The 27,911-nt window shown below is 53.3% G+C and overlaps 2 protein-coding genes across 4 annotated transcripts in view; one reads left to right on the top strand and one right to left on the bottom strand.

Moving 5' to 3' along the window:
- LOC143143600 (beta-1,4-N-acetylgalactosaminyltransferase bre-4) overlaps positions 1 to 17,150 on the top strand; it is a 63,814-nt gene extending 46,664 nt beyond the window's left edge. For all 3 annotated transcript variants that reach the window (XM_076305015.1, XM_076305014.1, XM_076305016.1), the window contains exons 4-8: positions 6,639 to 6,901; positions 7,241 to 7,477; positions 12,374 to 12,557; positions 12,678 to 12,896; positions 13,356 to 17,150. In XM_076305015.1, the coding sequence (XP_076161130.1) occupies positions 6,639 to 6,901; positions 7,241 to 7,477; positions 12,374 to 12,557; positions 12,678 to 12,896; positions 13,356 to 13,494 (1,042 nt within the window). In that variant the 3' untranslated portion in view covers positions 13,495 to 17,150. The remainder of the gene's footprint in view (positions 1 to 6,638; positions 6,902 to 7,240; positions 7,478 to 12,373; positions 12,558 to 12,677; positions 12,897 to 13,355) is intronic.
- A 247-nt stretch (positions 17,151 to 17,397) lies between these two features.
- LOC143154909 (sperm flagellar protein 2) lies at positions 17,398 to 23,662 on the bottom strand. Its single transcript, XM_076326986.1, is given in 4 exon segments — positions 17,398 to 20,726; positions 20,728 to 21,044; positions 21,125 to 22,505; positions 22,617 to 23,662. Coding segments are annotated over 4 exon segments (5,646 nt in total). The 5' UTR covers positions 23,367 to 23,662; the 3' UTR covers positions 17,398 to 17,528.
- Positions 23,663 to 27,911: the final 4,249 nt, after the last annotated feature.

Genomic DNA, 27,911 nt, shown 5'->3' with positions numbered 1-27,911 from the left:
ATCAGTCGGCTTACGAGAAGGTGAAGTAGCCGCGACGTCGCGGTTACCCGTGTACGTTCGGTCAACGGGGAGGAAACAACAATTTGCGGAGCCACCGATAATGGAAAACGATCGAAGGTCCCTCGACGAACAAGTTCGATCGTCGCTTCTCGCGTCGTTACGCTCGCGGAACGGAATCGAGCGGTGCGTGTCTCAACCGTGGAAGAGTTTCGAGCTTCCGACGAAGAACGCGCGAACCGAAAGGATTACCGAGTTTTTCCCGAATTTGTTCGTATTCTCTCGCGGTGATACGAAATTCGAGTCTCCTTCTCGTCCTTTCGCTCAGACTCCGATCAGTCCGATGTACGTTCCTTGGAATCCTGTAACTCTTCCCGTAACTCTTCCGCGTGTTTTACGTTGGTCGGCGCTCAGGAGCGTTTGGTCGTTCTTCTTGTTCGCGAATTGTATTTACGAGAGCGGGCTCGGGTCGCGAAACGACGAATAGGTTCGAGATACGAAAGAACCGCGCGGCGTTCTCGAGACGAGCTTCGCAGCGAAGAATCGTGCCTCGCGTACGAAGGGATTAACCGCGAAAATTGTTGAGAAAAGTCGAGCGGTTCCCGGCTTCCGTTCGAGAATCGTGCCAAATTACCGCGATTTCGCGACAGCTAAACGGGAACGCTCGTAATTCGCCGGCATCGAGGTAAATTTCCGAGAAAATTCGTCGTTCCAGTCGAGCCCGGCACGTATATTCCAGAAACGTACGTGATCTCGTTACTTCGTTAGCGGTCGTTTAGATTGTCCGTTTGCGGAAACGCTCGGCTAACGATCCTTTGACCTTTCGTGCTCTCCGAAACGTCCGTTCCGCGGAGCCCGCTCGCCAGGGGAAAATTCATCGCCGACTTTGCTCGATTACGCCGCCATTGCGCCGTGAAATATTTAAAACTCCCAGCGCGATCGTCCAAGGAAATTTTCCACGGAACGGGGCACTTCGGTTTCCCGATACGCGCGCCGATGCAACGGGAAGCTCGCTCGAGTAACGCGAGATCGAAACGGGAGGAGACGGGAGGAGGTAACGCGATTTCGAGAGAGAGAGAGATGCTCGTCGCGTAATTTTCGAGAATTTTGTTTCCCAAGTAGCGACTCTGTTCGGTGCTCGCGAATGGACAAGAGAAGTTCGATTCTCCGAACGGATCGCGTGAACGTATCTTCGACGCCGCGATCGGAAACGTTGAAACGCGTGTGCCGAATTCGAAATCGATCGTTGGTCCTCCAGCGCTAAGAAAAGAAATTTTCGTCTCGGACGACCGACCGGAAAGCCCCCTTAAGACGAAAAGCCGGTTCTTCGGGGGAAGTTTATCTTCTTTCTCCGGTCGACCGCGTCTCGCCGCGAAATTGAATATTTTCGCCGAGAGGAGGGTGAAGAGGGTGGGGACCGAGAACGAGAACCACCCTGGCTTTGGAACGCGTTCTTTTCACGGAGGAGGGTCCGGGGAAAGTTGGTTCGTTAGAAGGGAAACGGTTTAACGAAACGAACACCGGTGCGCGGTTTCTTTCGGACGGGCTTCTCGGGCGATTTACGAGCCGCGGGCGGCGGTAACGGTTAATTTAAAATTTCACTGGCGGCTCGCGACGACAATTCGTTATTCTCGCGGCTGGTTCATTCGTTGCGCGTCGTTTCCTGTCGCGCGTCGAACTCGAGAACTCGGTGTCCCGCTTATCGGTCTCTCTTCCTTTTCCTCTTCCCGCAACCATTGAACCTTCTCTCGACGTTGTTAACCGTACCCCCTCCTGCGATCGGTTGAACGTAAAACGAGGGGCCCGTGGAACCTTTATCGGGCGCGTACCCTCCCGGCTGGGCCAGGATCGATAAGAACTCTTTCCCGTTCTAGGTACCCGTAACGCTTTCTTCGTCCGGTACGCGTTCGCGGAACGAGAGGGACGGTCCTCCGGTTTATTACTCGGGTTCCCGGCGAATCAATTACGAGCCCGCGGCGCGGATATACGCGCGGATCGTACCGCGCTTGCGTTACACGTTGCTCGGATCCCGCGGGTAGGATTAAAAGTGAAATATTGGTCGGTACGCGGAGGTGTCGCGGCGCTGCGCGGTGCGGCGCGGGTAACTCGTTGCGTCGGATTTATGACGTACCGTCCGTGCTAGGAATACCTTCGAATTCCACCGGTTCGGGATCTTCCCCGTGACTTACGATGCAATTCGTTGTACGCGTCGGTCGATGGCCAGTGCTCGCTCCGCGTACCGAATTCGCGCACGGGTAGTATACGCGCGTCCGAATTCGCGGCCGTGATCGACCATCGGTCGCGCACGAGCCGATCGAAGATCTCTCTCTACGCGAGAGAATCTCCTCGAGTAAATTTCACCGGCGAAATTGCACCGAAATAATCCCGCGTCGCGTAATCGGTTTCGAGACAACGGATATTCCGGGGTAGTTTACGCCTGGTATCTCGGGTTTCGGACTTTGCTCTCCTCTCGCGTCGTCTCTCTCTCTCTCGTTTTCCATCGGCCCGAATCGTTCTCGGGAAACGACCGCGGGAAATATTCCCTCCGGGTTGCACGGCGCGATGCGTTGGTTCGTTTTCGGGGAGGAAAAAAAAAAATTGTCCCCGCCGCGAGCTTCGATTTCCGATCGAACACGGACCAACGAGCGGTCGACCGGCCATTTTCTCGAGGCGCGTATTCCGATTTCAACGAGCGAGGCTACTACGGGCTCGAATCCCTCGCGGAGACACGAGACACCGGCTTCGTTCGCGAGAATCGCGTTATCCAAAGGGACGAGTTTCGAGAGCGATAAACACCGAGTCTCGTGACGGGCACAGGTGCGCGTACAACGACCATGAATATGCATACGATCGTCCGAGAGATCGGTGCTCGCTCTCTCTTTCTCTCTCTCTCTCTCGATGAGCGACGTCGCGAGCAACGACGCGAGTCGACCGTACACCGTACTCGAGCTCCGATAACGATTCGATGTATCGAGCGATGCTCGTGTTCCGCGAATTAAATACGATTTTCGTGCGCGTTATCGAAGCTCGCCCCACCGTTTCCACATGCGGCGCGCGTGCATCCTGTGCGCGCCGCGATGCATACTGCGCGCTCCTCGATTATTCGACGATGATTTCATGCCCGAGCGACGAATTCCGACGCGACTCGGAGTCGATTTTCGAAATCGAGCCCGGGAGGAAAATCCTCCCGAGCATTTACCTCGAAAACGCGGTAAAACGTATTTTCCGATCGTCTCTCCTTCCTTTTTTTTTTTTTTTTTTTCATTTCGTACGAGCGGGACGCGCGTTCGGACTCTCGTCCGCGAGTAACGATCGAAACGAAATCGATCTCTTTGGTTTCGTTCGCGAACAAATTCCAAACGTAATTCCGTTCGTCCGTTCGTCGTTCGATTCGTTCTTCTCTTCCCGAATTGCGAGAGTATTCGGAACGAACGTTTATTCGCGAGAACAAATTTTGTAGAAACGGTTGCACGAAAGTACTCGATTCGCGGAAAAATACATCGGTGCGCGTAATCTCGACTACGAGGAGAAGAACGCTCGCGAACGTTGGAACGATTCTTTCGTCGCGGGAACGCTCCGAGGAAACGACATTGTCCGCTTTATTCGGTGGAAAATCCTCGGCAGTCCGCGGCGTCGAGCACGCTTCCGGGACGAATTCGGTTCCGTTCTCTCCGTTACGAGCGAGAGAACAATCGACGATAAGAAGAAAGCGAACCGCCTCGTAAATTCGAGGAATTTCGTCGGTCGCTCGCGGTGAATCGAAGTCAAAGAAGAGCCTCGTGGGAAGCCCCCGTTGCAATTTCGTTTTATCGGTGCACGCGCGGGTCCCGCGTCGCTCGAATCTCGGCATCGAAACGGGGAACGGTGGATAACTTTGGAAAACGAACCGACCAACGGCATTAAAACAGGACGGACGAATGCGGCTCGAGCCGGTTAACGTCGTTTCGCGAATACTTCAAAGGTCGTTCGAGAGGTCTCGAGCGAATTAGGAGGCAAAACTCTCCAACCGAGAGTGCATTAAGAAAGTGCTCGAGAGTCGAAGGAGCCGCTTTTAAAGTTGCTCGTGGGCCGAAAGGGTCGGTCGGCGGGAAACTCGATTTTCCGGGAGGTCTCCTCGGACGAAAGAGGTCCGAAATTCGGCCAGTCGGTTTTCTCGGTACTTTGTTCGCGAACTTCGGTGGAGCAACGACGAGGCGAGGCCCGCTCTTCCGCGAGGAAGAATCCCCGCGGTGCCGCCTCGGCTCGTTTCTTCGGAAACTTCGCGAGTTACCGAACGAGCGAGCTACCGACCGGTAACGTCTCGTCGTGGGACTCGAGATCGCGTTCGTTACACCGTCGATCGTTTCTCCGAATCCCCGACAGGGAAAAGTTCCTCGTCGTTGAACGTTTCGCGAGATTCCCCGCGAAAAAGGATCTTTTTTTTATCATCGACCGTTCGTGATCTTTCGAAACGAGATCTTTCTCGATTTACGAAATGGCGCGAAAATTCTCCGTCGAACGTTACCAGCGAATCGGGTAGAAAAACGTACGACCGGATAGCGAATTTCGAATCGCGAGAACAACTTTCCGTCCGGTGCTCGTCGAACGAGAATTCGAATTCGACGCGCGGATAGAAATACTTCCCAACGTATAAATAACGGTCGAACCGTCCGATGGAACAAAGGCAAATAAATCCCCGTACATTGATTTTATCGGAAGAAAGTTTTTCCCATAGCCGGATTTACGACGGTGTATTTCTCGCGGCAACGTAATTGCGTCGACGAGAAAGAAAGAGGAGACGATGCGAGGTACACCGAAGCAAAATACGCGGCAGAATGCGAAATTTAGAGACAATAGCGCGCGGAATAACAGGAAAGAGAGGTTCGTTCGATCGTCGTTGAAAAAGTTCCGACCGAGGAGTTCAAAGATCGCGCGGAGAGAAACGAGCAACCGTGGTACCCTTTGTGCGGCAAACGCGTCCAAACGAGTCGTTCGACGACCAAGGATCGAAGAACGAGAGAGAGAGAGAGTACAGGCGGCGAGGATGTCGGAACGTTGCGCGATATCCGACGTAAAAGTTTCGAATTGGCCAGGAATTCGCAAGGTTTCGTAATCGAGAACTCGTCGTTGAAATCTTTGGCAGCGGTTTTCGGAAACAACGTACGCTTCGGAAGTATTCGGTCTTCGAACAATTGCATCGTTTCGTCGGCTGGTTTATCTCGGGTCAAGGTTTTCGCGATGCTCGGAAAAGCGTCGGGTCCGTGTGCACGGAAGCGTTACCGGTGACACGCCACGGTTAACGGCACGGACGTGTTACCAGAAAATTAGTCGGTCGATCGAAAAGCAAAATAACAGACGCCACCCTCGTACCGCGAGACTACCGGGCGCCTTTGGATTACGTAAGTGGCAGAGAGGAACGTCGAACCGCGCACGTAACTCGTATCAACGTGCCATGCTGGCCACGTGTCGTCGTTACTATGCGTCCCGTACTTCGTCGACGGACGTTAACGTCCCTCGCGTTATTGGACGTTCGCTCGGAACAGCTGAGACGACTCCGAGTGCATCGTACGTCGGGACGCTCGACCGCAAATTGAAAAAAAAAAAAAGAGAGAAACGTTTTTCGCGAGTAATTCGCAAACGAGGGAAAACAATCGCGGATCCGACGACCGATGGCGACGATATCGTAGTCGCGACCACCGAGTATCGAAACGCTCGACCGCAAATTGAAAAAAAAAGAAGAGAGAAACATTTTCCCCGAGTAATTCGAGCAAACGCCGGGAAATGATCCGGTAAAGTTCGAAACTCCGGCGCGACCGTGGTTCGCGAACGACAAATTGAAAGAAAATACAACGGAGAGAGATTTTCCGGGAGCGATTCGGAAAGGTTCGGCGAGCTTCGAGGATACCGTCGCGTAATCGTCAACGATCGCGTTCGCGACGATTCCACGGCTCGTAATCACCGAATAGCGCGCAGTCAGCTCGAGAAGTCCTCGGAACGTCACGCGGCGTCAGCTTTCGGGCCGCAAGACCAGCTATTTCCCCCGAGATTCTTGAAATTAACCGACCGATAAATGCCACTCGATCGTCGAGTTCGGGATCGCTCGGTTGGCTCGATCCGACGACGAACGCTCGGAAAATCTCTCGAGCGTTGCCATCGAAACGCTCGCGTGGTTACCTCGGAGCTCGAAGGGAGAGGTTTCTCCGTGAAATTACCGTTCCGATTAGACGATCGATCGGTTTACCGATGGTCGAAGCGCGTCGTTGGCGTACGAGCCTCGAGGCAACGTTCGCGCGATCCGGTCACGATCGTTGCTCGATCGGTTCTCCGGTCGTTCGAGATCGATATCGATTCGAGCCTACGAAATTCCAAGGTTCGAGAACGCGAATCGTTTCTCGCGAGGAGGGCGCGTTCGCGTCCGTTCGGAAATCGAGTTCGCGCGGAAAAGAAGCTGACCGAATATCCCTCCGATGACCGCGCTCCTGACCGTCTTTAATTAGACTCGGTTTCGATAGGCCTTTCGCGACGGAAATACGCGTCCGCTCGTGGAAGCTTTGCGCCAAAACGGAGCGCGTCGGCCGAGAATAAACGTCGACGCGCGTCGCGGCTAAAAATATTCACGATTCGATCGCGTTGCCGCACACGCGGCACGTTCTCGTTTCCAGGTACGCGGATCGCACCTACAGGCATCACCCGCGGGGTCTGATCATATACGGGCCCGTAACGGTACCGAGTTTGCTCGCCGGGAACAATGGCACCGCGAGCGTTCTGCAGTGGCCCGGCAGACCTCGTTCGAATTTCTCCAAGCTGGAAACCGCGTTCACCCCTCGGAACCCGTACGTCCTTGGAACTTCACAGGAAGTCACCACGGCGAACTCGACGAACAGCACCGTTCTGCCACGATGCCCGCCCGTTCCACCGAATCTCGGTAAGTCGCGTTCGCGATGCTTTCCCGGATAGAGGCGACCATCTTGAATCCTCTTCGGGGAAGGTTCGCGCGGGAGAACAACACAGGTTCCACCGAGCGAAACCACGGTTCTCTGGACTTGTTCGTTCGATTCGCGAAAAGGGTCCAACCTCGTGGATCTTTTGATTGTCTCGGGGAAAGGGAAGTTACGCGAACGCTCTTCGCGTTTGGAAGCTGTTCGCGCGTCACGGACGAGTGAAGAGCGCGCGAAAGAACGTTCCGTGTTTCGAGACGGTGGAACGAAAACGTGATGGACAGAGGCGACATCGTTGACCGTTTGGCTGGATTGGATGTTTTCAGTCGGACCGTTGGCCGTTAACAAGTCACCCCCGGAACTGTCGGTGATCGAGAAGACGTTCAGCGAGGTGAAGCCTGGCGGCAGAGGGTACCCGGCGGATTGCGTCGCCACGTATCGCGTAGCTATTATCATTCCGTTTCGAGATCGATCCCAGCATCTTCAGGCGTTGCTCTACAATCTGCATCCGATGCTGCTGCGTCAGCAGATCGACTATCAGATATTCGTGATCGAGCAGAAAGGTGAGCACTCGCATTTAACGATACCGTAAACGCGATTTATCGAAACAACGAAGAAACACCGAGCTAGAGCGATTCTACAGTCCAACCGATTCTGGTGTATCTAAAGTCCAACTGTTGGAACGAACGCAAGAACGATCTTAAGGGTGGCAGATGTCGATGTCAGTTTCAAGAACTGTCTCGCATCACTGTATACGCATTTGTTCGAACTTTATATTCTTGTATGTACAATAACTGTACTACCAGATACGCGAGATCCCTACACATTATGATAAACTAGATATCGTAATCCGAACTTTGCAACACCAACTTTTCGCGCTCTCTCGAAATTGCTTCTCGCGCTTCGGTCGAACGCGCGACGATACGTCCCTTTCGCCCTCTCGAAGTTCGTACGAAACGGTAACGCGATTTTTAATCCAGTTTATCCACGTCGAATCGCCGAGGCATCGATCGACTCGTCCGTGCTACCGTTCTCTGCGCTCTCGGTTACGTAAGCGCGAGCGAGCGAGTCACGACTCGGCTCGCGGAGATTTCCTCTTCCTCTTCCAGCTACCCCTCTTCCAGACGAAAACGTTCGCGGAGACCGGCCTCGAGGAAGTTTCCAATTTGTCGCGAATCCGCGACAACCCGCGGAGACCAAGCCGGAACGTAGGAGAAGGGGAACGAACGCGGGGCGATTTCGCGAACGAAGACGAATCGTAGAACGCAGAAGAGAGGGATCGTTTATCGATACGAGGAGTCCTCCGACTCGAGGAAATCGATCTCGGGTATACTCTTCGAAAGCTCGGTCGCCGCGTCCCTCCGTTACCGTCTATTTCCATTCGCGACGCTCTTTGCGAAATGTAGGTTGCGAGACGACGTGATCCGTTCTCCGTCGACCTTATTACCTTCCAATTAGTCGGAACCGATCGAAGCTCGTAGCGCCGTGTTGATGTTTACCGACCACCGACGGGGACAGGATCGACGTGCAAAGAGACGATCGGTAAAATCCAAGGTCGAGAAATCGCGTTCGATTGCAAACGCGGCATCGTCGAAGAGCAACGCGGACAGGATCGACGAGCAAAGAGACGATCGGTAAAATCCAAGGTCGAGAAATCGCGTTCGATCGTTAGCGCGACATCGTCGAAGAGCAACGCGTATGTGTATCGTTCCGCTCGAAATGTACGCGCTCTGGAAGTGGATGCTCGACGCTTGGAACGTCGAAGCGCGTATCGTTTATCGCGAACAAAAGTGTTCGCGTCTCGGAAGAGGAAGAGCGTCCCGCGTTCGCGCGACCTCTTTTCGCCGTTGGGAGAATAGAAGAGGGTCGGGTGGGTTTGGCCCGTTTTCGAAGCACCTTGCGCACCCTGTGTTCCCCCGGTTGGTGCGAAGGGGTTGGAATCGGCTAGCAAACGCGATTTTGGCCGCAAGTTTCGAAAAGTCCGAGCGTCTGGTTGGCCGCGATCCCGTTTCCTCGAGGCTGCGGAAAATATCATTGGCGACGGTCGTTCCCTCGCCGCGGTTACGCTGATTCTAAGGCGAGCGGAGGGGCCGAATCGTCGGTTCACGGTCAGGGTCTCGAGGAGGCGGGCAACCCTTACGTAAGTCGAACTCGAGGGTAACCTAATCGCGGAGACGCGAGAGCGAGCAACGATGGCTGTTGCGTATACCGCAATGCGGTATCGGGAGCGTGCATTGTTCGATGCGGCCCGGTGTATCCTCGGGACAATTCGCTCGCGCGGAATCGCGTCGCGGGCGTATTTCGAACGTTGCCCGTCAACGCTCGCCTTAACGCGGCTTTAATCGCTTTAAACAGTCCGGACACGAATCCGCCCTACCGTCTCTTTGCAATTCAAATCTCGACCGTCCCCCTGTCTCTCTCCCCGTCTCCCCGTCTCCCCGTCTCTCTGCCCCCTACGGTCCCGGGTTGCCTTACGCGCTCGCCGAGCTTTCGAGCAAAGTCGGTCGCCGAATACTTCGCTTTTACATAATTGCCGTCATCTTGAATATTTATCCCGTCGGTGCACCGTCGCCTCCCGAGAGCCCGCCGCTTTTGTTTCGCCGCCTCGTCTATTATCCGAACGAGGAAATTAGATCGGTCGCGTTTCAATAATTTCCGTCTACCCCGGGGGAGGATTCCGTGGGATTTGCCCGGCTCTCCTCCGCGGCGACGAGTTCGTTTCGTTTCGTTTCGAAGAGAGATAAACTCGTTACGCTCGCCCCCCACGAATCCCCTATCGCGAACCCAGCCTCGCTGGATTCCGCAAATGCTGCAACGATTAACGGACCCCTGCACGCGTACTCTTTAACGCGAGATTCGTTCTCAGGAGGAACCGAGAATATTTATTGGAACGTCTAGAGGGTAACGGGAGGATTTCCGCGCGACGAAGTCTTTCGCTCTTAGAGAGGAAAAAAAGATATTCGTAGACGTTGGTTCGCTCGCGCGAGAATTCCCGCGCGCGGATGACTCGAAGAAAATCATCCGACACCTGTTGGCTCGCGCTCGAGACGCGACCGAGCCGAAAGTGGCGAGTCACCGCGCGGCTCGCGGAGCTGAGAAACGTCGCGGATTCGCCGCGGTACCGTTAATGTCGTTCGGATCGGTTCGGTCGCGAACATCGGTGAACGTTGTTCGTGGTCGTTATTACCGTAACCGTACGGGAACGAGGTACCCCGGTGGTCGTCGTCTGTGTGTCTCGTTAACGGGAAACCGGCGCGCGATTCTCTCGATCGACTCGGTCGCTCGCAGCGATAAACGCGGAACGTTCGCGCGCAATTATCGGAAGAGTACGCGTCGATCGGGACGGGTTTATCTCGCGCGCTCCGTGGCACTCTGGTCTCGTTCGTTCGTTGGTTCGTTCGCGGGAATTGGGATCGATCGCGAGATTCCTCTCTCCGAACGAAACCGAAGCGAGCGGGATTATTTCTCTCCCGGCACGGAATTACGACAAGACGCGGCCCCGTTCTCCGTGGAGACGAGTCGACTGAACGAACAAGGGATCCGGAAACCGTTCGTTTCGTCGTTTGTCCTCGACGCGCGTCCGAACAATTCGCTCGCGAATCTCCGCGGAGTCGAGTTTCCTTTCGTACGCGCAATTGGGGACTTTCCCGCCGCGTTAACGTTTCGTCCTCGTTTTCTCGTACTTCTTCCCTCGCGAGGCAGAACCGTACTCGTGGTTACGCCCTGGGTGAAGATTTTTCTAGAGTTCGCGCGCTACCGAGGAACCTATCGGATCGTACGTCGGGATTAATATTCGTTGCCGTTACGCGACGGAAGCGAAACCCGTTCCCCCGTTCTTTTCGGTGTAATTTAGAGCAAGGGGGAGAGGAGACCGTACGTAACGTCGGCAATTTGTCGCGGCTCTTGCCCCCTTTCGGCTCTCGAGTCGCCATTCGTCATCCTCTTATCCTTAACGCGACCTATAACCGTTACTCCTTCGCGGGGAGAAAGCTCGTGTTCGTTTTTCGCCGTTTCGTCCGAGTAGACGCGGAACGAAGCGTCGTACGTTAACGCGACTGCGTTATACCGCTGGAATACGTCGAATCGGATTAATCGCGCGATCCAGCAGCGTCCTCGAGCTCCGGGGAAGCCCGCTGGGTTATCGAATCGAATCGCGATCGATCCTCGCCAATTCCATTAAACGCGAACGTCTCCCGACGAACGCTCGACGATTTTCTCCTACGAACGCGAAAACCTTCCTCGGCTCGAGGTTCTTCGATCGAACGAGTCGTCTCGTCGCGAAATTTTCGCCAACTCTCGAACTCGGCTTCGCTAGCGATCCAACGAACGCGTACGAAGCGCGACGCGTACTCGAGGCAACGGTGCTCGATGGCTCAACGCGTGCCTCGGCTTTGAAATCGACTTCTCTTTGCGCGCTGCGCGATCCCGCGCTTCCGTTGCGTCGATTTTCAACTACGTGCGCGCACATCCTGGAACATCCTCGAGCCTGTCGATACGCGGTGAACCTACCGAACGTCTAATGCGAATACATAAATATTCCAACCGAGCCGTCTGCGCGACGTTATCGAAATTACCGAACAACCGAACGGAGCAACGTATCTCGACGAAATCTCGAGAGCTACCTCGAACGATGGTTGTCTCCTCGACGGCTGCCCGTCTCCGTTTATCTACGTATCCGTTCGAGTAACAGCGAAACGTACCGAAACGTTCCAACGCGCGCAACAACGTGCCAATACCGTCGAAACTCGAGTTTTCGATACGGTCGCGCGCACGCTCCGTTCGCGAGGATCGACCGTCGGAAGCGTCGACGTTCCGATCGCCGAATTCGCCGAGGAATCGAATCGAGACCGGTTTGCAAACCCAATGTCCGCAATCTTTTTCCTCCGTAAAGTACAATTGCTCGGTAATTTAATACGAGAGAGTAAAATGCTCGACGAAACGAGTACGCGCGCGAAAGAAAGCTTCGTCGAGTCGAAACGAATAGGTGTCGTTTCGTCTCGATCGGCGACCGTACCGATTTCGCCCGAGGACGGAACCTGGAAATCGATTCACGGTTTCCCGAGGCGAGAGAGAGAAAGGAGGAAGAGTTCGAGAAGGGTTGAAAATCGTTTCTCGAAAGCACGAATCCGAAAGAAAACGCTCGAACTCGATCGAAGCTCGGCAAGGGCCGAACGAGAACCCGATCGATGCTCCATCGAGGATGCACTCGAGCCGGATTCGACGATTCCGCTCGTGAAAGGCACGAGGGAGCTTTTGCGCCTTCTTACGGTCGCGAGTGTGCCTTCCCCGGGGACGATGAAACGAACGCTCGAGTCCGTCGACGTTTGCGCGTCGAATCCGTGGAAAGTAGGGACACTCGGGAGCCGAAGAGACCACACTCCCGTGATCGAAGAGAACCCTGTACATCCGTCTTCGATCCGATATCGCGATTCTCGATAAAGTTTCTCGTTCCGTTTCAGGCAGCGAGTCCTTCAATCGCGCGATGCTGATGAACGTCGGTTACGTCGAAGCCTTGAAGGAACGACTCTTCGACTGTTTTATTTTTCACGACGTCGACCTACTACCCGAGGACGATAGAAATCTCTACACCTGCCCCGAGCAGCCCAGGCACATGTCGGTGGCGGTCGACAAGTTCAAATACAGGTATCGGCGAACCGCGACGTTATTTCGGGGGATTTGGTACGGGATAAGTGGGCGTGTCGCGTTCGATCGAGTATCGAAAAACGGAGAATCGAGACGTTGCCTCGTCGTTGTTCTGTGCAGGTTACCGTACGCCGATCTGTTCGGCGGTGTGTCGGCGATGTCGCGCGAACAATTCCGCTTGGTGAACGGATTCAGCAACGTGTTCTGGGGCTGGGGCGGCGAGGACGACGACATGGCCAATCGGATAAAAGCGCACGGCCTTCACATCTCCCGATACCCGGCGAACGTGGCCCGCTACAAGATGCTCACGCACAAGAAGGAGAAGGCTAATCCAAAGAGGTGAGCGATCGTTCGATGCGTTCTTCGTTAAGAGGGGGTGCGCGTTACGCGTCGATAAGGATCGAATCTTCGAACTCTTTCGAAGATCGTTATCGCGCACTCTCTCGACGTGGACGCGACACCGTACTCGTTTCTTCGACCGATAAGCGAACCGTTGGAACGAATGCAACAACGATCTTAAAGGTACCAGCTGTCGATGTCAGTTTTAAGAACCGTCTCCGTATCGGCGCGGAAGGATCGTCCACCGTTTGGCCGTTTTCCTTTTGGTTTTTCTTTTTAGTCGAGTTCCAAGTCCAGAGTCGGAAATACCACGCGACACAGTATACGCATTTGTTCGAACTTTATATTCTTATATATACAATAACTGTACTACCAGATACGCGAGATCCCTGCATATTGTAATAAATTAGACATTATAATCTGAAATGTACGACGCAAACATTTCTCTACGGTGCACAGGTACGAGTACCTGAAAACGGGCAAGAAGAGATTCGGCTCGGACGGACTGAGCAATCTCCAGTACGAGCTGATCGACAAGCAGAAACCGAAACTGTACACGTGGCTGCTGGTGAAGTTGACGCCCCCGCAGCCCAGCTGATGGCTGTCCTGGATCGGATAGTGGAGAAGGCCCAGGGAAATCGACCTTCTCGCGGATTCGATCGAACGGCTCGAGAATCGCGAGGGAAACCGATCCGGAGATACGACTCGCTCGCGACGAAACGGCGAGGAGACCGGACGGATGGAAGGGAGCGAAGAACGCGCTTCGCTCGTGCTGCGCGTCGTCGACTCGTTGGAACGTTTCGAACGATCGCGAGTGATGTTCGGACGAGCAACGAGGGAAACCAGGGACGGGACGAACGACGAGACCGATCGACGGAGACGTCGAACGTGTTGCGTTCGATCGAGATCCTGCGCGAGTTGTTTCTCTCGCGGACAGTCCACGCGGACCTCGTCGCCGGCAACGAACGAGAGAAACGTTGTTACGTGATATATTTTTATTCCTCGTATTTTTTTATCGCAACGATAGGCTAAAGAGCGAAGATAGAAATGTAGCGTACGAGCTAACGTGCCAAAGGAGAATGTGTGTGCGTGTGCGCGCGTGAAAGGGCTCTAGGAGGCGAGATTGTAAACGAGAGAGAGAAGAGTGTGCAGTAATTTTCAACGAGAGTGGGAAGTTCTCCCCCGCCATCCTTTTCAGAGTCCGAAACCGCCCGAGCGAGTACACGCGCCGTTTCCGGTCGACCGAGCCGCGCGTGTATCTAGGACAGTCGGGTTCCAGGTGGCGCGAACGCGCGCAACTCGCCGTTGCTCTTTGCGGTCGAATCGGACACCACGGCCGATACGCGCTCTTTTGCGTTCTCGAGGTTCGGCCGCGACTCAGGCCACGACTTTAACCGGAAATTCGAGCCACCGCGGTGCGGTCGTACCGGGAATCGGTTGCCCTTTGCAACTCGCGCCTACTCTCGACGAGTCAGCGACAAAGGGGACTCGCTCGGAACGTAACGGACGATAAAAGTTCGCGTTCCTCTCCGTGGTAGGTTTTTTAATCGCCGAAACGCTTGCCCGTATCGGGAGCGCGAGAGACATTCGATTCGTTCCGAGTCCGTGGGACACGCGATGGCTCCTCGAGTCCCGAGGGAAACCTCTTTCCCCCAGCTCGATCCCCGTTCGGGATTCCCGCGGTCCCGTCGATCGCTAAAAGTTTATTTCTGTACTGGAGGCTCGCGCGGTCTTCGCACGGACGGTACTTAAAAGCGCGTAACGCGAACGAACGCCGGGATACACCCGCTCGTTCGGGAACGCTCGTCCTTTAGCATTTTATACGTATTACCTTGGAACCTATGTACACGGACACACCACACACGACACATGCATGCACACACTTTGCACGTGGACCGATACCGTTCGTTCGCGGGCTCGAACGCGAAATCGGTGTTCCTTTCCCGACGATTACGAGACACGATCGTTCGTCGAACGATCACTCGCGACGATGTCCGAACGATTCGTCGCCAGACCTCGTTCGACGCCCGATTCGGTTGAGAATTGTCGAAAGGACCCGTACATCTCGAATTCGAGCGCGAGAGAACGAGCCTCGAACGTCGAATCCGTGGACGAAAGGAGAACGAGAACGCGTTTCGATCGGTCGGTGCACAAAACACTAACATATCACGCGTAGTGTAAAGAAATCTGTGGTTACGCGCGCCCACGTTTTGGTCGTTTGGAATCAATACTTAAATCGTTAAAGGTGAGAGTACGGGCTGTGAATAATGCACCTTGTTCACGGGCGACGAGAACCTCGCGCGAAGACGAGGACGAGCGCGGCGAGATCGGACCAATTTTCTTTGCGCGAGCACTTGCGAACGGTGCGGAGGAAACTGTCGCGACCGTATGTAAAACGATCGGGATCGGATCGCCGCGGCCGTTGTCCTTTTCGCGAACGAAACCAACGAACCGTGGACGAGTCCGCGGAACATTTGCTCGACCCCTTTGGTATATTTTATCCGTGCGCGGAAGCACGCGCGTTGCCTAAAACGATCGGAAACGCGGTAGGTAATTATCGTTTCGAACGTTGGTAGCGAACGAGGTACGCCCGTTCCGCGAAATAAATAAATAATAAATAATATCTCTTTAACGACCGGCGACCTACGGATTGTTCCGTGTCGGCTACTTTGGCGGTGGACCGTACAATATTGATCAAATCGAAACGAAAAGTACTTTTATTATCGGAATCGATACAGAATCCGTTGGAAAATTAGAATCTCTCGAGCAACGTTGCGCCGGTGTCTCGTTACCCGTAGGTACTCGACGAACTCGGCCGTTCGATCGTATCGTTAAAAATGGCGGGACCACGTTCGCGGCGATTCGAACCCCTCTCGTAATATCGGTGAGCTCTCGAGGGCGAGGAGGGCGAGGAGGGCGAGGAGGGTACGGTGTCTCGTCGACGCCGTTTGCACGCGGCCCGTGTTCGTAACGGTATCCTCCGCGCGCTCCTGTAATCGTCCGTTTCTACCGATCGGATTTGAGAACAGCGTCACCCGAGAAGCGACCGTTAGATGTTGCTCGTTTTTCGCGACGATCGGGTGACCGATGCTGTTTCGCCGCGCGGACTCGTCGCGGCTCGGGACGGGCTCGTTGATCGTCGAACGGTGCTCGAATTCGAACGAGAACGAACAATACGCGCGAACCAGCGCCAGTTCGTAGCGATATTCGACTTAATTTAAGGACACTGTACCATATAATTATCGTTATCGAACAATATCGATGATATCGTAGGTAATCGAGATAAGGCGAGTGAGACGTCGGGAAAAACGAATATCCTTTTTCGTTCTTCGTTCGAACTGTACCTCTGGAGGGATCCTTTTCCTCCTCCTCCTCTTCTTCCTTCTATTTTTGGTGTGCAACGTTTCAGTTTCAATCTATCATGTGGGTCAAAATACGACGAGTTTTCGTTTGGGTAAAGTTTATTTCTATCGTTGATTTTTTGTTTCGAAATTCGATAAATTCTGGCTTCCGTTCGGACGATGTACACAATTTCGTCGATTTTTCGTTTTACGCTCGTTCCAGGTCTCGCGCGCAATTAACTAATACTTCATCGACAAAGACGACATAGTGATCGAGATAAAGAGCGTAGAGTAAGAAGACCGTAAGTATTTATATATGTATATATAGAAATATATATATATACATGTATGACGGTAATCGATAGTCCGATACGTGCGCGCGAGCACGCAAACGCGATGTATAATAATACGTACCGATTATTATTATTACCATTATCATTATTATTATTATTATTATTATTATTATTATCCTTATTATTATTATTATTATTATGATTATTCGTACCCGTCGCTTGTGTCGAGGCATTAAGGTATTCGCGAACGAAAAAAGGGAAAAAACACATACACACACACACTTGTATACGCGCGAACACGAGGACCGTTTCTTGGACGAGTTCGATGCGAAAGCGACGTTACGTTTTAGAAACTCGAGGCTCGTGAGCGCGGACGACAGGTCGGCCGATGGAAAATTTCGTAACGGTCGAGAACGCGCGAACGAAAAGAACCGAACGCAAAAGAGAAGAAAAATAAACGGCGGAAAGGAAGACGAAAAGAAAAAAAGAAAGAAAGGAAAAAACAAACGTGCGTCCTCGTGTGCGTGAAACATGGTATCTTCTCAACTTACCTGGAAGATTACAATTTTTCACAGGTTACACTCGTGATGTATCGAAACAATAAATTTTGTTAAAGCTTATCCTCTTATCCCCGTGCACTGTACACGTTCTTTTTCTATTTTAGACAAACGAGCGCAGAGGAGTATTCGTGTCGCGTGGAACTGGAGGTTCACGAACGAACCTAAGCGTACTTTGTCTCGCGAGAGATCAGCTGGAAACCTAACCGGAGTTTGCCTTCTCCTCCCTTCTTCTCAGGATCTCCCGAATCGTCTTCCCCGTGTTCTTGGCGGTGAACTTGCCGGCGCTGTTCAACAATCGTCGCGTGAACTCGTGGTCGAGGAACCGGTGCGCGAGCACGAGGTTCTCGTCGTCGTTGAGATCCTCGTCTCTCAGCTCCCGGTACACGAAGGTCAAACAGTCGCGAAGGTTCGAGCCCCAAGGTTCGAGGATCTCCGGTTTCAAGAGGTGTCGCGGCACCGTGGCGGCCAGTACAGTCTGAAATAACATCGAGTAAAATGGAACACGCGCAGCGTATCGCGAGCTACGAAGCTGAGCCACCAACGTATCCTTACGAGACAGAGCTCGAGAGACAGCCAATAGACGATCGTTTCTTGATCGGTGGTTCGATACTTGAATTCGCTCTCGCCGAACATCGTGGAACTGATCGTCGACGTTTCCTCGTATTCCGATTCCTCCTCGAGGATCGAAATCGACTCGAAGTCCTCCGAGGACCGTTCCTCCACAGTCCAGCCGACAGTTTGGTCGACTTTGTCCATCAGGAGACGAAGAATTCCCTCTGTCACCTGAAACGCGTCGTTTCGTCTCCATTGGCGACTTCTTTTCGCTACCGAGGATTCGAATCGAGTAACTCGACGAGTTAGGAAAGATCCCGAACCACGCTTCTCGGGGATCGTTCGAAACTCGTCGAGCTGTACCTCTCGAGCTTCGTGACGAGATGTTTCGCGCGACAATCGCAAGCGTCGAGCGAGACGTCTCCGCTTGTAGAGTTTCTCGGCGTGCTTCTCGCCCTGTTGCCTATCGGTGCACACTCTGCTGCCCAGAGCGAGGGCGAGGGCCTTGGCGAACCCTTCTCGCGGATCCTCGTCCTTGCAGAAGGCCAACAGCAGCGCGGTGTAATTGATCGTTTGTCGATCGACCATGTACATCCTGCACAACAGATCCTTGGCCATGATCAGTCTGAGGGTCTCCTCGGGTTTCGAGTTGCACGTCTTCAGCTCGAAGCCCGAGCTCGATCGCCGGACGAGAGATTCCCTGTTGAACAGGTCGTGATCGAGGTGGTAGATCTCCTCCTCGTAGAGTTCCTCGCGATTTCTTTGGAAGTTGTCGGTGAGCAGTCTGGAGACGTCGACCATCGTGTCCGTGCACTCGAGGAACCACAACGGCGTCCAGAGGAACTGGGGGACGGTCACGAGCTCTCTCAGACTCTGATCCCGAATCCTGAAACGATCCCTGGCGAGCAGGATGTCTCGGTGGGTCGGGATCGGTAGATCCATCGCGCGAACGATGAACTCGCGCCAGTCGATGCGATCCGCGGACTCGAACAGTCGGTCCACCAAGGTAACGACGTCCTCCGGTCGAAGACGAAACCAGGAACAGGGCAACGATATCTGCTCGCCCTCTTCCATCCCGTGGCTAACCAGGTCCTGGAGAATGTAAACGAAAGCCCTCTCGGACATTGTCCCGTGTGGAGCGACTCGACGGAATATTTCCATCAGCCTTGATAGCTGAGCGATCCGGAACCGCGAGTCCGATGTCGATTCCCTCGCACTGGTCGGTGTGCTCGACGACGTCTTCAACACGAACACGTTCGATCTGATCACGAAACGATCGTCCTCGAGCAGCATCTCCTTCTCGAGGAACTTGGCCTCCTCGATCGCGTAGCAGAACACCTGGCTCATGTCGTTGACGCTCTTCGTCTCCTGCCAGTACCTGCGCGTAGTGGACAACCTGTACGCTCGAGGACGATCGTAGAAATTCGTCGAACGGTAACTCGATAGAAAGAAAATTAATTGAAAAGTTAACCTCTCCAAAATGCGATCGTAGAATCGATGAAAGGTCCTTTGCACGGACTCGATCAAGAAGGTGATATCGTATCGAGCCCCAGCGACGACCGCGTCGAGTCTCCGCTTCACTCGCTCGATCTCGTACTCGAAAGCGTAGCGCCATTCCAGAAGAAGATCCTGTTCCCTGGTGGACGTTTCGATGGCGATCGACTCGCTGGAAGGTTCGCGCTTGCTCTTGGCGAGCGCTGCGGTTTCTTTCTCGAGAATCTGCCCGCTGGTCGCGGAGAGAGAGTCCACGAGGTCCTTGGCGTAACGAACGTTGTCGAGGATCGCGCCAAAGACGGCGAGGTCCTCCGCGTCGTGGAAAACGTTGTTCCTGTCGGTCAAGAGATCGTGGATCGTCTGCCTTAGAACGAAGTACTCGGGGGTGGCCGGAGGCGAAGGAACAGCGTTTGGTTTCGAAGAACCGGTCTTGATCTTGGTCGTTTTGGTGTCCAACGTCTCCACGGAATCCGAGTGTTCTTTCGATGGGTCGTGAAAGTTCACTGGCTCGAGATCGCCCAGCTGCATCCGATTTAGAACGACTTTCGGGACGCGCGTGTCCTGCAACGGTCTCTTCAGCATGCCCCAGTAGTAGTCCCGCAACAAGTGCATCGTTTCGGAGCATCGGTCCAACTCGACTTGAACGATCCCCACGTAAACGTTGAACAGGATCATCGTCTCGGAGACGGTCCAGTCGTCCTCGACGAACCGTGTTCGTTCCTCCTCGGCCTCGCGTCGCCTCTGGTCGCAAATCTCCCACAGCTGGGTTTGAAAATCGGCCACGCGACGGTGCAGCTCGCACTTGACGTCCGGGTCGTGGCGTGCGTCCTCGTCTACCTCGTTGTACGCCACGTGGAACCGGTGCAACAGATCCTGGTTGTTGGAGGGTCTCGCGACGAACTCGGTCGCGGTCTTCTCGAGAAAGTCCTTGTACGGGACGAGGCCCGAGGCGTGCACGCTCTTCAGGAACAACAGTTCCTTCAGGTCCTCGGTGTAGACCTTCTCCGTGCAGAGCCAGAGACTCGCCAGGCATTCGACGAGCGCTGAGGGCAGAGGTAGCTCGATCCATTGCCAGTTGGGGTCACCGGGTCTGGGTCGACGCCATTCCGTTTGTAATTCGGCGCTCGCGTAATCCTCCTCGCCTTCACCTTGTTCTTCACCTTGTTCTTCCCCGTCTGGCGCGCCAGTCGGAGGCAACGCGCGTCTGATCACGGGAGCTTTCGAGTCGACGCGCTTCTCGTTTCTCCCGAAGCCCATAGACGCCTCGTCGAACGGCACCGTAGGAGTTCTCTTTCCCATCAAGAGTCGCGCCAACGATTTCAAAGTCGCGGTGTCCAGAGTGGAGTAGTAGAACCGATAGGCGACGTTCCGAAGAGCGTAGAACTTGTCGATCGGCGACGCGTTCCGTGAGAGCGTCTCGTACGATCCGCCCTCGATCGGGAAGCTCTTCGGTTTCTGCGCGACTCGGACGAACAGCTTGGCGAAGGTGATCAACGGGACGTTTACGAGCGGTTTGATCGGGTCGGGCAGGAGTCTCGATCGTCTGTAAAACGAGCAACGAAACCTTTCGATCACCTGGCTCGCTGACTGACGAAACGAAGCGTATTCGTTCCAATTGCCTGTACAACGGGAGCGACTCGAAGTTGTCCTCGTAGATGATTCTCGGCTCGACGGTTTCGACGTCCTCGATGGTCACGTTCTCGAAGTCGAGGACATCCGGGTTGGGAGGTATCTTGACACCCGTGAGGGCCGTCTCCAGGAGAGCCATTTGTTCGTACGTGTTCGGGTAGTCGACCAGGACCCAGCCTTCGGCGTCCTCGAGGCTCTTGAGGTACTCGAGGAGGAGTTTGGTGGCGAGCTCGTTGGAGATCGGTTCGCCCAACGCGAGGAACTCGTACGCCCATTTTCCTGCACGCGCGCGGAAGCTGTTGTTTCGTCGATCGAAAGAATCTACCTAGAAACCTAATTTCTCTGGAGAGAAATCCTACCGATGTACGCGGGATCGGACAACACGGGATCCATATCGTCGAAGGGGAGGTTCCTCGGGGTCTGAGTTTGCTGGTCCTTCGTCGTACGTTTGATAGACGACCGCTCGCTGGGAGAAAGTTCCGGTTCGTGCTTGGAACGTTCGCCGGAGCGTTTCTTAGGCGGGACGAAGACCTTGCCCTTGGGGAATCTCAGCTCGGACACGACCTCGTGGGTAGCCGCGATCACGACCGCGTCGATCGCGTCCACGTCGACCGCCTCGCGTTTGTACTGCTCGAGACAGTAATCGATCGCGTTCTCGATTCTCACCGGTCGGATACCGCTGGTCTCCAACAACTCCGCGATCGAACGGTGCATCGCGGAGTTCGAGATACCCAGGAGGATCGCGGCGTTCGTCATCTTCGGGAGAGAGAACTTCGGTCGATCGAACGTCTCGTCGTGGACGTAGTTCAGGAGACGGTGCACCGCGTAACCGAGCACGACACGGCCCAGTTCGTAAGTCTCGCGGTCCTCGTCGGCGAGAAACGGCACGAACCCGTTCCAAGGAGCGTTCGTCTCCAGATAATCGTCCAGGAGAGCGTCCTGCAACACCTCGACCCTCTCGAGCTTGATCCACGAGATTTCCTCCGGCGAACGTTCCTCGAGTTCTGGGTTCGCCAGCGAGTCCACGTCCGGCTCGATCTCCTCGTCGACGATCGGCTGACATCGGAGAAACATCGTCTTCCATTCGCGCAGAGTCGACTCGGGCACGCAGCCGTCGTTCGCTCTGCGATAGTCCTCGATCTTCAACGCCAGGTTCACAAGGTCCTGAACCGTGTCGCGGCACACCAGCAGGTGTCTCTCCCTGAGCTTTCGTATCTTCTCCTCGCGAAGTCTCCGCATCAGTTCGCACACCCTCTGACACTCGATCTCCGCGTCTCTCTGTTTCTTGAAGGTCAGGTCTTTCTTCCTCTCCAAGACTCCGCGAGCCTGTATCTCGTTCATCTCGGCCGTCATCTCGTCGAGGATCGTCTTGTTCTCGGCCATGATGTTCTTTTGCTCGCGCGCTTCGCAGAGCTTCGTCACCATCTGTTTCTCGTACCTCGACTGGTCCAGCACCCGACCGGCGACCGCCTCGTCGAACGATCGTTCCTGTTCCTCGTTCAGACGATCCCAAACCGACGACATCAACTCCCTCTGTATCTTCGATTTCAGTGCCGATGTTTTCGCCGCTCGTTTGCTACGACACCGGAGCCACTTTACGTACTCCTTGGCCATCGTAGGATCCTCTGCCACTTTCTCGAATTCCTCGCCGACGTCCTCGTCGTACGATCTGGCCGGATGCTCGCGAGCGAAACGGTTCGCATCCTTGCTCTCTCTCGTTCGTTCGTCGATCGCTGATTCCTAGAGAACGTAAGTCGCGTAAACTCGCGCGCGAACGTTCAAGTTCTTTCTCGAGAACGACTCGCTGGATCGCGATACTCGCCGAACCGGATGGAAAGTTTTCGATTTTCAAGGATCGTCGATCTGGTCTCGTTTCTTTCTCGAATCCTCGGTTTCGATTCGGTTCGGGGAGCATCGACGAGCCTCGAGAGTTTCGAGAGTTTCGAGAAAACGCTCCGCGTGGATGGCAGCTACGCTACCTTTCGCTACCTCGTAGGTACTTCGACGCGGCAACGAGCGTCGGACGAGACGATCGGACGAAGGTCGAGCGATCGAAACGTCCTGTTTCTCGCGTTGGAGTCTACGCAGAGTCGCGGGTAACTTGGAGCGATGCCACTCGAGGACGTCCTTGCCCTGATCGAGTTTCCTCGACAGAGGATGCTTCGGAGGTTCGTACGGCGGTGGATCGTCGTTTATCACGGTCACCTCGAACTTTTTCGACGAGGGTACGAACTTCTCCCTCTCCTTTTGCAGGGTGACGAAGTGCAGCCTGTCCTTGGTCTCCAAGCTCAGGTAGACCTTGTAGAAGAGACGCAGAGCGGTGGTACCTTTGCCGTAGGAGATCTCCACGATGCTCTCGTCCTCGGTTTCGATGCCCAGGAACCGCAGCCAGAGTTTCAAGTGCTTCATGTTCACTCGGCAGATAGCCGGGTCGTGCGTGACGACGATGGTGTCGAGCTGGTCGCGGGTGATGACGTCGTAAGAGTAGAGAATTTTCGCGAGCAGTCTACCGTCCTTTGTGTAATGGCCGAACACGTTCGGAGATAGGTCCATCATCAAGCCCAGTCTCGCTTGAATCCAATTTCGCATTATCTCGCCCATGGCTTCTGGTTAACCCCTTTTCATTTTTCAGGCGGAAAACAACGCGATTGATCGATCCAGCGGCCCAGCGAGCAAACAAATTACGACCCGTGGCTCGTTCCGAACGAAGGTGGCTTCTATCGCGAGCGATCTCGAGCGATCTCGACCGGCGTTCGAGGGACGCGTTCGCCTCGAAAATTCGATCTCCGGACCGTGTACTTTTGGTGGAATCTGCTTGAAACGCAACAACCGTGAGTTTTGGACCGCGAAAACTTGACGCGAGCTCGCACTGAACGTCGATCGTCGATTGGAATCCTTCGAGCGCCGGTGAGTATCGAAAATTTGCCATCGATTTTTCGTCTCGGCCTAATTTAATCTCTATCGTTTGTCTCTTTCAGGTGGACCACCCTCGGCGCGCGATCGAGAGAAATTAAAAGTTATAAGCCATGCATAGAAAAAGTGTGTACTCTTTATTCCCTTTATACTCCACTGCACATACACGACGTTACAGGCCTATAGGTACAAGACGGGTAAAGAAAATGGTGGTTTCTCAGCTTTTCTTTTATTCACTTTAAACCAACAGCATCGCTTGAGCATTGGTTCGGATCTGCCAATAAATAACGATAGGATGATCGTTTACGCCTAGAAACGTGGCTTCGAACTTGGACCGAGTCCTTGGTTACAAGCGCGCGCTCGCGTGCGCGCGACGAAGATCCTTTCGCGCGAAATCGTCCCTATCGAAAACCGGGTGAACGTTCGCGGTCGCTCGCAGGGCTCGCGTTTTTCGTTCGCTCTATACGCTAACGTACGGGGAATAAAAAGGTGATGCCTACGGAGAAAAGAAAAGTCGGGAGGGTATGCCTCAGGCGCGGCGATTGCGTCGCGGAACGCTCTGAAACTCGACGATGCGTCGAGAACGAATTCGTAAACCGTTCCTTTTTGCCGCGGAACCCCTCGCGACGACGCGAGCTGCGATCGTGCTCGTCGAAACGGGCGGGACGAATACAGCGATTCTCGCGAGACTGATCCATCGCGAACCACGGTAAACGTGAATCACCGAGCCGTGGACGAAAATCGACGATCGAGGAATTTCGTGGTACACTTTCGCTCGTTTTCCCCGTACAGGAGCTTCGAGTAGCTTCGACGCTTGGACACGGATCGACGACGAGTTCGCGGACGATCAGTCTCGAAACTTTTCGAGGACGAGGAATAGCCAATTTTCCATTTCGAACGAACCATCGAACGTTTCGAGCGTTCGACGAATCGTTTCAACGAACGCTGCGAACTCGTCGCGAACCGTCTCGGAGAATTTACGAACCCCTCGTCGATCGGTCCGAACCCAACGATCCGTACGCGTTGCGTCGCGCGCGCGCGCGACGAGTTCCTCGTTCCCTCGTCGAGCGCAACTCCTACGCGCTCGCGAGCGATTCGCTTTTTCCGCTAGTCCGCGTTTTACACAGTGATCGATACCGATGAACGCACAATATCTGCGATAATAATAATAATAATAATAATTAGAATAATAATAACGATGAATGATAATAATAATAATAATCGCACGGTTCGTCGTCGAAGAAGTTGCTACAAGGACAATAATCGTGATAATAGTAATGACGATAATAATAATAGTAACGATAAAAAACCACCGATTCCACGTCGTACCGTGTACGTATTCAACGACGATATTTAAACTCTACGTTTATCTCGCTCGTGCTCGTAATCAGGCCCAACCCTCTCCCGCGAAAAAATAATCGAAGTCGTTCGGTCGATCGTCGTCGCGCGAGAAAAAAAATTAATTCGCGCGATCGAACGTTTCTTTTTCTACGGCTCGCCGCTTGCCGTTACCGTACGCGTCGCGCGACAGTCATCGATCGTTATTGTTTTGCCGTTTAATTGTATGTACAGAAGAAGTATTTATACATATACGTACACGCGCACGTGCACGTGCGTGCGTGTACATATATACAAAATACATATATATATATATATATATATATTTATTTATATATATTCGATAATATCAATGCATTAATATTTATAATAATTTAGGTGTACGCTTCGCGCGCGACTACAATGGGCACGGTGTATCTTCGTTCGGTAGTGCGTTCGTGCGTTCGTGTCACCGTTTGGTTTACCCTCTCGATCAACCCCTACCGATATTCGTTCTCTTGGTCGCTCGCTGTATCCGCCGCACGCTCGGTAGCTCGCGCGCTCAAATTTCAGCGCGGCGGCTGTCTTCCGTGATGCCCGCGGGAGAGATCGACGACAAAAAGGATCGTCGCGCTCTCCGAATGTACAAAATGAATTATTTCTCGCGAAGGAGGAGGAGATGGAGGAGGAGATGGTGGAGAGGGGAGGGATGGCGTCGCGGTGGCGGTGGTAGCGACGGTGTGTATACATTTCGTCGCGCGATCCTTGTACTCCTCGACTCGGCGACGCTGTCCGCTCGGTTAACCGCGGCGACGCACGGTCTACGGGCGATCCAGGGTGTCCCGACGATTCGTGGAAAAAAACGTTTTATTGCTGATCGGGTGCGCGGGTCTACCTCCTCGTTCCCCGAAGCGACACGGTCGATTCGAGGAACCGGAGCTGGGTACGGGAAAAGGAGGACTAAGACGAGCGGAACCGCGACAATCCGGGACAGCGTCGACCGATCGGCTCGGTTCGTTTCCTCGCGAGAAACGAAAGAAAGGATCGCGGCCGAAGGATTTTCCGATTAGTCTCTTAGGTAACGGTCCGCGTGTCTCGTTTTCGAGGCGTCGGGCAATCGTCTAGGGCTACCAAATATCTAATACGAAGGAACGGGCTCGATAACTCCATCTAAAAATCTATATTCTAACGTTTTTTTTTTCTCTTTAATCTACGGTCTACCCATGCGTCGTGTTTGCGTATGTGTACGTGTACGTGTACGTGTGTACGTGTGTTTACGCGCGTGTTCGTCGGTCGGTTCGCCTGTCCCTCGTCCGTCTTTCCTCGCAGCGCGTACACGCGGGTACCGTGCGGAGCGGAGAACTCGACCACCGGCGAGATACCGCCAATCGAAAAATTACTCGACTCTGTCCGCGATGATCTCGATCCGGGTGTCGTCTCTCCAGCTTAAGGATACACACGCCCCGTACCTGTACGCGCGCGATGATTCACGTGTTGGTCGCGCACGGACCGGAGAACGAAAGATCGCGAGATCTACCGAGAACGAAGTGGAAAAATCGTCTCGGGCGTTCTCAACGATCCACTTACGAACGACTCGATCTCGGGACGGATCTCACGTTCTCCCAGCTGCGCGCGCAATGGTTTCACCCTTGTTGTCTTTTGTCTCACGCAAGCTTCGATTCTCTCTCTGCCATTCTCCCTTGCTTCTTTCTCTCTCCGTCGCTCGTACTCGCACACACTCTCTCTTTCTCTCTCGTGTTAAAGACTAAGTTTAAACTAAGACGTCGCTATACGCAAACTACCTCACCGCTAATATTTAGCAACATGGACATTATTATTATTATTTCAAAGGTTCATTTTTTTTTTCTTCTCTTCATTCCCCAGCCCCGTCCCCACTGCTCTCGGTAATCGGATTCGTTCAAAATATTTCCTCGCTTTTGTGATTCGCCGACTTAATAATTTCTCTTTTTTCCCTTCGTTTTTGGTATCGTTTCGTTGCCGCGCTAAGAAAAAGGATTATCGAGTGGATGCGCTCGTTAACCAGATCGCCAATCACCGGTCGACCGTTACGCTTCGTTACGATCCTCGATCCCTCGCACACCCCTCGTTCGCTATAATCTCTCTCTGTTTCTGCTTCTACGATCCCCCCGCCCCGTTCATTTTTTTCTCTTTTTTAAATCTTTTTTACATATTCTATGTTTTATAGCGCGATATCGCTGGGAAACGCAACGTTGATCGCAAGGCTTTCGCGCGACGTACGACGATCGAGAGAGGACGATCGAGATCGTCCGCGGATCACCTGGCTGGTCGGCTCTCTCTGTGCATGTATGTGTGCGTGCGTGTGTGTATATATGTGAAATGCGTGTGGATGTGTGTTTTCGTCGTTGATATTTCGTTCTTGTTTCCTTGAAAACGCGCAATACGGACACGGCAAGCGTCTGTCTGTCTTCGCGAGCAAGTACGAAGGCCAACGACACGGACCCCGATCGTTTCGCTTCGAAGAGTCTCAAAGGCACGTCACTTTGAAGGTACCCGGTTATTTTATGCTTCGTTTTCCCTTCACGACAGGCATGGACACGATTATTATTAATATCGTTAATATTATTATTATTATTATTATTATTAATATTATTATTACTATTTTTCATTATTTTTTTTTCTCGTTTATCGTTAATTAGTAGTGTTAGTAGTATCGTTAGCGTTAGTATTATTAATAGTATTAATATTAATGTTAGTATTACCGTTAATTATATTTATTATTATCATTAGCATTATTATTCTTAGATTAATATCATTATTATTATTATTATTTATTATTCATTATTCATTCTTCTTATTATTATTATTATTACAATTTTCCTTTTCGTCGGCTGATATTTTAGTTCGACTTTTGTTCGTTCCGGTTGTCTCGTTGCA

This window comes from Ptiloglossa arizonensis, chromosome 2, assembly GCF_051014685.1.
Source record: "Ptiloglossa arizonensis isolate GNS036 chromosome 2, iyPtiAriz1_principal, whole genome shotgun sequence".
Lineage (NCBI taxonomy): Eukaryota > Metazoa > Arthropoda > Insecta > Hymenoptera > Colletidae > Ptiloglossa > Ptiloglossa arizonensis.
This window is presented reverse-complemented; position numbering and strand designations above follow the sequence as displayed.